Genomic DNA, 8,782 nt, shown 5'->3' with positions numbered 1-8,782 from the left:
ACAGCTAGAATGGATGGATAAAAGAGAAGATTGTTTAGCCTGTCTTTCCCTCCAAAAATCCGCCATTTTACCACCACTTTGGGTGCGCGTTAATTAGAATCATTTCGGTGCATAAGGTCCATTGAACTGATATATTCCTGGTGGTGTTGGACAATATAAGTTTAATAAATCAACAAGGAAGTCGCATAAATTGATTTTCTCATCAACAAAAGTAATATTAAAGTAATTTTTGAAAGTATGTGTTACTGTGACATGCAGTATACCCCACTGTATGATTTCCTCTAAAAAAGAGTGACATGTACTAGTGAATATATAACTTACTTATATGTAAAGTTCCTTGGATGATACGCCTTTCCACGAGTCACTGGATTTGGAGTTAATGATGCATTAGTGAATTCAGCAAATTTCTTGGTAGCAGCTTAAATTAATAGAATAAATCAATAGTGTATTACTGAACTTACAACAATCTGTGACTTTTGTAGGTTCTTGTTGTTGATAGTATATATAATTGAAACAGGTATATTATCCATTAGTATAGTAGTCAGTATCTTACCATTGTAGTAATTGTTAGTAGATCCAGTCAATGTAGATACTACTAGTACAACTGATAGAAGTAACAGTTTATACTCTACTAGTCTACTCATCTTTTCTATGTATCTGCATAGCTTAACTTGTTTTTGCATGTGATATTTATTGGTTATTGTTATCATTACCACATTAATGTTTGTCACTATTGCTTTGTTATGTTATTCTAACTATAAATTGTAGAATTCCTTTAGTACCCTCTGTACTTTTTTATGTACAACTGCATACAAGAAATTAAATTATATTGACATTTATTAGTTTCATATTAACTCTGTATCATTTGTTTGCTATTTTTAATTCTGAATTGTAGTAACATAATTGATAAGAAGTTTGCAGCTTCAATTTAGTTGACAAAAATTTCTTTGATTTCACAAAACAACTCGTCATCTTTCTCATTGTGAGCTGTAGCTTTAACATGATACTGACCCTAGAAATATTTTTAGTATTTTTATGCTGTGAATGATTGCGTTGTATTCACTTACAGTCCAAAGTAGCTTTGGTATTTTAGCAATATAATGTATATGATATATTCCTGGTTGTATTGGACAGTGCTTTTTAGCTAAGTCGTAAAAGAAGTCACATAAGTTCAATTTCACATCAATAAATGTAATATTGATATAATTCTTGAAAGCATGAGCCAGTAAGAAATGCAGTTCACCCCATGTTAAGGTTTCCTCTATTGATGGATTTATGTTTATTGACACACTTTTTGTTACTTACTTATGTGTACCTGTGCTTGCCAATAGAATTCTTCACCTCGTGTCAGTGGATTTGGAGTTAATGATTCATTAGTGAGTTTACCAAATTTGGTAGTAACAGCTTAAAATTGATAAAATAATTAATAGTGTAGTACTCGACTTACGACAATCTGTGAATCCTTTATTACCAGTAGGTCCTTGTTGTTGATAGCATATATAATTGAAACAAGTATATTATCCATTAGTATAGTAGTCAGTATCTTACCATTGTAGTAATTGTTAGTAGATCCAGTCAATGTAGATACTACTAGTACAACTGATAGAAGTAACAGTATATACTCTACTAGTCTACCCATCTTCTCTTCGACGTGATTTATGATTTTTGTAGCTACACTTATTAATATATGCTAGGTACATCATAACTTGTTTAACTTTTTGTATTAATTAAAAATTTGATTTTATTTTCATACTTTCAGTTTTTGACAATTTATACTAAACTATTATACCTCCGATATATTTATTTCCTTTTCTTAAAACTAATATTTTTACTATACAGGTTGCTTGTGTAAACCAGCCTATCAAAAACATAAACGTCAACACGTTTACATGTTATGTTTTTGTTACCGCTACGTGTAACTTGTTGGCTTACATGTATTTTCCCTATGCTACTTATAGTGTCAATGTTATACTATATAAATAGTGTTTTTGAGGGAATTGTAATATTTCCTAAAATCTACTAAATTTCCAATTTGCAGATTTTAATTTCACAAATTCTACCACGTGCCATGTGGGTATCATATTAGATTGATTTTTGCGAATTAGGAAAGAATCTGTAAAATCTGCAAAATTTACAACCCTCAAAAAATACTACTTATAAAGTACCCAATCAAATTTGACAATTATTGTAGTACATGTACATATACATTCATTATAGTGGTTATGACACATGCAGTCTAATTAATGTTTGATTTGTGTTTTGCTCTATACAGTACATGTTGATGATTACCAGTTGCATTGACAGTATATTCTCATTGTAGGTTGAGGAGGAAGAGATGTTAGTGGCTGAGCTCAAAAAGATTGAGTTGAGGAAGAAGGAGAGAGAAAAGAAGCAGCAAGACCTACAGAAGCTAATCACTGCAGCAGAACAGAATGTTGAAAGGTAAAGATTTAAAGTCATTTTATTTAATTGAATATTGAATTTTTTGTGTAAATTCTCTAGTTTATACAATGTAACTCAATACTGCATGCCACTTACATGTATACTGCCATTATTGTGTAGGGGCATTTTATTCTGACCTTGTATACATTATGAATCATAAACAATTTACATACACGTACATGTACATGTGTATGATGTAGTACATGATAGCTGGTGTCATAAATGATAACCTTAAGGCTTATTTTAGTACCCAAGGGCTATAAATTTTACAAATTTGCCTAAAAGTCTGTTTTGAGGATTTAATTTTTGTGAATTTATGCCGTCTGCCATCTAGTACCATAATAATTTGATTGTCGCCGAGTAATTTTTGCAAATCTTTAAAAATTGCAAAATTTACAACCCTCAAAAAATTTTGCACTATACGGTATTTTACCTCAAAGGCTATAGCTATTGTGCTATGTATATTATAGCTGTGATGAACTATTGTGTTATCATTATCCTGTATTCATTATTGTCTATAGTCGAAAGACTCAGAAGAGATCAAACCCAAAGAAGACCAAGTCAGGAGGTGGAGGGATGGGCAGTAGCGTATCTACTCCTAAACTGCCTTCTGAAGCAGCTCTCGTGTTTAAAACGTACGATAAATCAAGTGGTGCCTCCTTGAGGAGCAGTAAAATAAAGTTTCCTCTTACTTTGGGACAGAAGAAGACGAAAACTATTGAGCAAGTGCTAGAAGAACTATCAGTTGGTTAGTGAATGAATTAATAATATGCAGTGTATAAATTTACATACTGTTGGGCTTATTGATTTAATGATAAGTGTTGTTGGTAGTAATTTGTCACTACTGTCTTGAAAGACCCACATAGAATCAGTGTAGCCAGTTGGGTTTTTTAATACCAGGGCTTTGGCATGCAAAATACACCAAAAATGTCACAATGATATTTTGTGATGAGTGTGGCTAAATTAAACTGACTAAAATGGTTGTAAAGGATTCACTGTTAGATCTTAATGCTATTACTAGATAATCAAGATGTCTTTTTTTCTTGTACAGCAATGCCCTTTAGTCCATGGTGACAGTTAATAAATGAATTTTAATATTTAATAAAATATTTAATAAATTAATTTGACCTGAAATTTCTGATACTCGAAAAAGCCACTGCAAATTCTATGTACATGTACATTGTATTATGTACTTTTGTATTATTCGTTTATCACTTTCTTTCATTTAGAATTACGTCCAATGCCAACTGAGCAAGTATGTCTACAATTCAATGAATTAAGGTACACGAGGGATTTATTCAATGTTAATTAGTTTCATTGCTATTATTGTGATTTTATTTAGGAACGATATTTTGCTGTTATTGGAGCTAAAAGCTGCATCAGATGTGTGTGACTTTGAATTACAATCACTTAAGTAAGGGACATGAAATATGTGCATGTCTGTGTGTATGCATAGTTTGCTAATTAAAATTGTAAAAATAAATTTTGTCAAATTTTTAGGGGGTCTTGCCATTAGTTATCAATGGAATTGTAATTTAAATTAGTACAAAACTTTGCAAGGAGAGATTTCTCATTTACATGTAGTTGCTCAAAAATGGGGCCAAAGTCACTGTACTAAGTAGTACAAGGACTTTGACTATATTTCACCAAAAATGACTAGGAGAGAATTTTCCATTTTTATAATTTTTCTGATGCATATACATGTTCTCATGTTGCATAAAAATGTTAATCAAAATTGGATTTTTATGATTTTAATGTTGCTTCTAATGCCATATACAATGTACTTATGCTACAATTGTAGTGCTTGTCAGCTCATGAAGTAATTAACCCTCTCTTTGTTCTTCAGACACAGAGATGAAGCATTACCTTTTGAGAGACAACTAAAGACTCCTTCAGGTACACAATGATATATATATCAGTGACATTATATTGTTATTATTTATTATAGTCGACAGTGGCACACCATCTCAAAAGAAAGTTAGTTGTTAGTTGTTTTAATAGTTCATGTAATTATTTATTTTTAAAAACTTTGAGCCCAAGTTTTTTTCCAAAAATTGGCTCCAAAAGCACCCCCAATTTTTATTCCATTTTTTGATACATACTGATGTATTTATGCTGTGTAGAAAGTTTGATCAGATTCCGACTTTAATTTTTTGAGTTATGACCATTTTCAAAAATTCCAAATTTCTGAAAAGTACCCAAGGCTATAGCCCATGGTTTTTTCCAAAAATCGGCTCCGAAATCACCCCCAAATTTTATTACATTTTCTGATACATATTGATGTACTTATGCTGTGTAGAAAGTTTGATCAGATTCCAACTTCAATTTTTTGAGTTATGACCATTTTTAAAAATTCCAAATTTCTGAATAATATCCAAGGCTATAGCCCATGGTTTTTCCGAAAAATTGGCTCTGAAATTACCCCCAAATTTTATTACATTTTCTGATATGTATTGATGTACTTATGCTACATAGAAAGTTTGAGCAGATTCCGACTTCAATTTTTTGAGTTATGACCATTTTTTAAAATTGGCCAATTTCTGAAAAATACCCAAGGCTTATAGCCCATGGTTTTTCCAAAAATTGGCTCCAAAATAACCCTCAATTTTTATTACATTTTTTGATACACATTAATGTACTTATGCTGTGTAGAAAGTTTGAGCTAATTCCGACTTCAATTATTTGCCATTTTTTAAAAACTCTAAATACCCAAGGCTATTATATAGCCCATGGTTTTTCCCAAAAATTGGCTCCAAAATTATCCTTAATTTTTATTACAGTTTCGGATGCATATATGTGCGTAGAATGTTTGACCAGATTATGGCTCCCAATTTATTAAGCTATGGCCATTTTTTTAATGAGCTGATTTCTAAAAAAATCCCATGGTTTTTCCCATAAATCAGCTCTGAAATCACCCTCAACTTTTATTACATTTGATACATATCGATGTGCTTATGCTGTGTAGAAAGTTTGAGCAGATTCTAATTTAAAATTAAATTTGTCAAGTTATGGAAATAGGCCGGTTTCAAATACCATAGTTTATATTAGCCCAGCATTTTTTTCTCAAAAGTTGGCTCCAAAATCAGTCCCAATTTTTATTACATTTTTGATACATATTGATGTTTGTTGTTTTAGTATTAGTGTTTTAGTGAATGGATTGTTGTCATTATTCATTATAATAGTTTGTAATAGTGGAGCACTTAAATTTCTTGCCATTAGTTTTAGTAGTAATAGTAGTGTCAAAATATTTATCAGAAACACTAAATTGTATGTATTGTATTTTTGTTTTGGTATTCATTCTTTTTTCTTTTCTATGTATTTTTCATTCATGCATGCACAAATTCCTGTCTGATTTCAAATCCTCAGTCAAGTTTACAGTTCATGGAGGTTGTTAGTCAAGCTGCTCAAGGGGTAGGCATATTATTTATGTTATTTCTCAAAATGAAATAATTTCTTTGTAGCGAAAGAGAAGAACAACAGTACTTGAGTCTGCTCTTAAGAAAAGAAAAGTGTGACTTTCTCATTTTTTAATTCTAGCATAGTAAAAATGTAAATGATTGCAGGTGACTAGAAATTGCATGATTATAATAATTGGTATTGTTTTTGTGATTATTTTTAAGGTTACTTGCTGATGCAGCGCTAGCTTTTTAATAGTCATTCTGTTGTATGATTGCTATTTACTTCAGTTCCTAATAATTTAATAAATGGAATAATTTTATAATAATCTAATAATTTAATAAATGTCTGTGAATGGTTCACAGACATGTTTATCTAATTCCATTGCCATTCATGTGCAAACCATTGTAGGAAGGTGTTAATTCATTTGGCATCATGGTGTGCCATAAGCTTTAATTGGCCTCGCCCAGCTTTGCGTAGGCGAGGACTAGGTACTCAGTTTGTCTGTCTGTCATTCATTCATTCTGTGTGCTATCTTTTGTCTTTGAGAATGTATATCTTTACAATCGCGTGCTCTAAATCTGTGAGAGTTTCTCTTCTGTTAGTAAAAGTCTTGCTTTACTGCCTCTAGATATTTAGAGAGCAGCTCTAGGTAGTACAAGCTTTTTAACTCATGAGAAAATGCCCAGCAATAGCGGTAGTACTCTGGAGGTAAATGAGACTCTCTCCCAGTAGATCAAGACTGTTTATACATTTAATATGTATAGAACTCTTTAAATCTTTCTTGTTGGTGAGTTATAGCTACTCGAATTTCATCCCGAGTGAAGTGCTGTAGCAGCATTTCGCTAGTATTAGGATCCCAAACTCTGTTAAGTTACTCAATCTATCTATAGGCAACAATATTTGTGCCATTATAACATTATGCTAGTCTTTAGAAGAAGAGAAAAGCCTGAAGCTTGCTTCTCACATGGTCTTGCTGCACCTAGCTAGGTGCTTCACAATTAATATTTAACAATTAATATTTAATAATGTAATGCCACACCTCCAAGCAGCGAGTAGGTGAAAATCCATGATGCTATTTTTTCAGTGTCACTTAGTTTGATAAATTTATAGAGCCTGACACCTCCCAAACAACTATAGTTCATTCATTCTGTGTGCTGTTTTTTGTTTTTAGGATGTGTATCTTCAGAACAGTGCTCTCTAGATCGGTGGTGAGACCTTTTTCTTCACTTGGTTAGAGAGCAGTGCTACATACAAGAAGCTCTCAAACTCGTGAGAAAATGCCAAGCAATAATGACATTACTGTAGAGGTAAGCAAGACTTTTTCAAATAGATTGAAACTATTCCTTCATATAATGTGTAGGATCCATAAAATTGCACTTCTTGTCAAGTTACAACATAAAAGGTCTATGGTTTTAACAGCTTCAATCTGAACTACAATGACTTAAATTTATTATTATTATTGTTGTTGTTGTTATTATCATCATCATCACCATTATTATTATTATTATTATTATTATTTATTATCATTATTCATTCCCCCAGCCCCACATCAGATCTAGTAAGCTCAAGACACAGACACTCATTGTTTGTGTCATTTTAAGAACATTATTATAATTATAATTATTGCTTATACTACAAGTTTTGTAAATATTCTTGATATTACATGTATTTCTCCATGGAGAAGAAAGGCACACCTCCATGCTCCTCCTTCATATTATCATTTACTGAGCTTTATTCCTCGAGTTTTCAGTAAGGCTTTCCAATTATGATATTATTATTATGAATTATTTCAGGAAATAAAGATAACTGAAGTTTTTGCCTGGTCAGGCTACCAATATTATTATTATAATAAGTCTGCCCAGTGAGTTAGTCTTTATTAGTAACTTGACCATTTTTGACATTGTGTTTATAGGATATTTTACTGAGCCTCAATTTCTCGCTGGTTCAGTGTTCATCTTTTTCTTGTCTCCTTTTCAGTAAGGCTTCCTCACAATATGATTAGGAATCATTATTTTTGTAATCAGACAGTAATCAAACAATTCAAGTTACCTGCCACTACAGCCTCAGTGCACAGTTAGTTTGGTCTTCATCAGGAAATATATCATGATCAGCATAGAGGCCTGGCGTGCATCTATAGGATCATTCAAGAGCAACAGGTATGGGGTTTCTTTGAAAGGAATAATACAGGTGAAACACAATACCATAAATAAAATTAATCTTTTAATTGTGATGGTTTTTGTATTTCCCTGTATTATTATTATTCTGTGTTTACTTGGGCTTCTAATGAATGCATTCCATGTAAAACACTTTGCCCTGTCTAATTGTAGGCATGACTTCAAGTTTTGTTGTGTTTTGTTTATGCTGCTTTGTTTTTTTCCTTTTTTAAATCTCATTCTCCTTTGTGGAGATATAGAGACAAACCCAGGGCCAACTAAAAGTTGCCCAAAGTGTCTTATGTTAGTGCATATTCGGAAAATAGTTTGTAGCCATTGTGGATATATTTTTGCTAAGGGCAAGGGTTCTTGTGCTTCCATTAACAGTGCTAAAACAGTGACAGAGAAGACAACTGTGCATGTAGAACAAAAAAATATCGAAAAAAGGAAACAAAATAAAGAAAGAAATGCTGCAAGAAGAGCACTGTTGACTACCGAAGAAAAACAACTTTATCGAGAAGCGGATAGATTAGCAAAATTACAGAAAAAAAATGAAGAAACAGCTGAACAGGCATTAGAAAGACAAACCAGGAATCTAAGATGCAAAACAAATAAAAAAGCTCTTGAAACAGAAGAGCAAGCATTAAAAAGAAAAAGCTTAAATTTAAAAAGCCAAAAAAAGAGAGTTGCTTTTGAGAGTGAAGAAGCTTCTGTTGAGAGAAAGGAGAAAAATAAAAATTCCGCTTCTAAACGTCGAAAATTAGAGACCAACGAACAAACAGCAACAC

The 8,782-nt window shown here is 32.0% G+C and overlaps 2 protein-coding genes and 1 long non-coding RNA gene across 3 annotated transcripts; 2 read left to right on the top strand and 1 right to left on the bottom strand.

Annotated features, from left to right (window-relative positions):
* Window positions 1-117: 117 nt before the first annotated feature.
* Window positions 118-6,099, top strand: LOC105314768 (DNA methyltransferase 1-associated protein 1-like). The gene is made up of 9 exons (XM_011409131.2): window positions 118-211; window positions 2,321-2,442; window positions 2,964-3,190; window positions 3,672-3,723; window positions 3,785-3,856; window positions 4,289-4,338; window positions 4,391-4,419; window positions 5,809-5,853; window positions 5,904-6,099. Exons 2-9 carry the CDS (start codon window positions 2,336-2,338, stop codon window positions 5,955-5,957), a joined length of 636 nt encoding a protein of 211 aa, XP_011407433.1. The 5' UTR covers window positions 118-211; window positions 2,321-2,335; the 3' UTR covers window positions 5,958-6,099.
* Window positions 811-1,683, bottom strand: LOC109587509 (phosphatidylglycerol/phosphatidylinositol transfer protein-like). The gene is made up of 5 exons (XM_020003753.1): window positions 1,549-1,683; window positions 1,448-1,480; window positions 1,306-1,404; window positions 1,068-1,261; window positions 811-1,012 (listed from the first exon to the last, which is right to left on the bottom strand). The coding sequence occupies exons 1-5, from the start codon at window positions 1,637-1,639 to the stop codon at window positions 929-931; spliced, it is 501 nt and encodes a 166-aa protein (XP_019859312.1). The 5' UTR covers window positions 1,640-1,683; the 3' UTR covers window positions 811-928.
* Window positions 6,100-6,875: 776 nt separating the features above from the next.
* On the top strand, window positions 6,876-7,719 carry LOC109587508 (uncharacterized). Its single transcript, XR_002187649.1, has 3 exons — window positions 6,876-7,148; window positions 7,202-7,590; window positions 7,635-7,719. It is a non-coding gene; the product is annotated as an uncharacterized LOC109587508 (long non-coding RNA).
* Window positions 7,720-8,782: the final 1,063 nt, after the last annotated feature.

This window comes from Amphimedon queenslandica, unplaced genomic scaffold (genome assembly GCF_000090795.2).
Source record: "Amphimedon queenslandica unplaced genomic scaffold, v1.1 AMPQUscaffold_12546, whole genome shotgun sequence".
In the NCBI taxonomy this organism is placed as follows: Eukaryota; Metazoa; Porifera; class Demospongiae; order Haplosclerida; family Niphatidae; genus Amphimedon; species Amphimedon queenslandica.
This window is presented reverse-complemented; position numbering and strand designations above follow the sequence as displayed.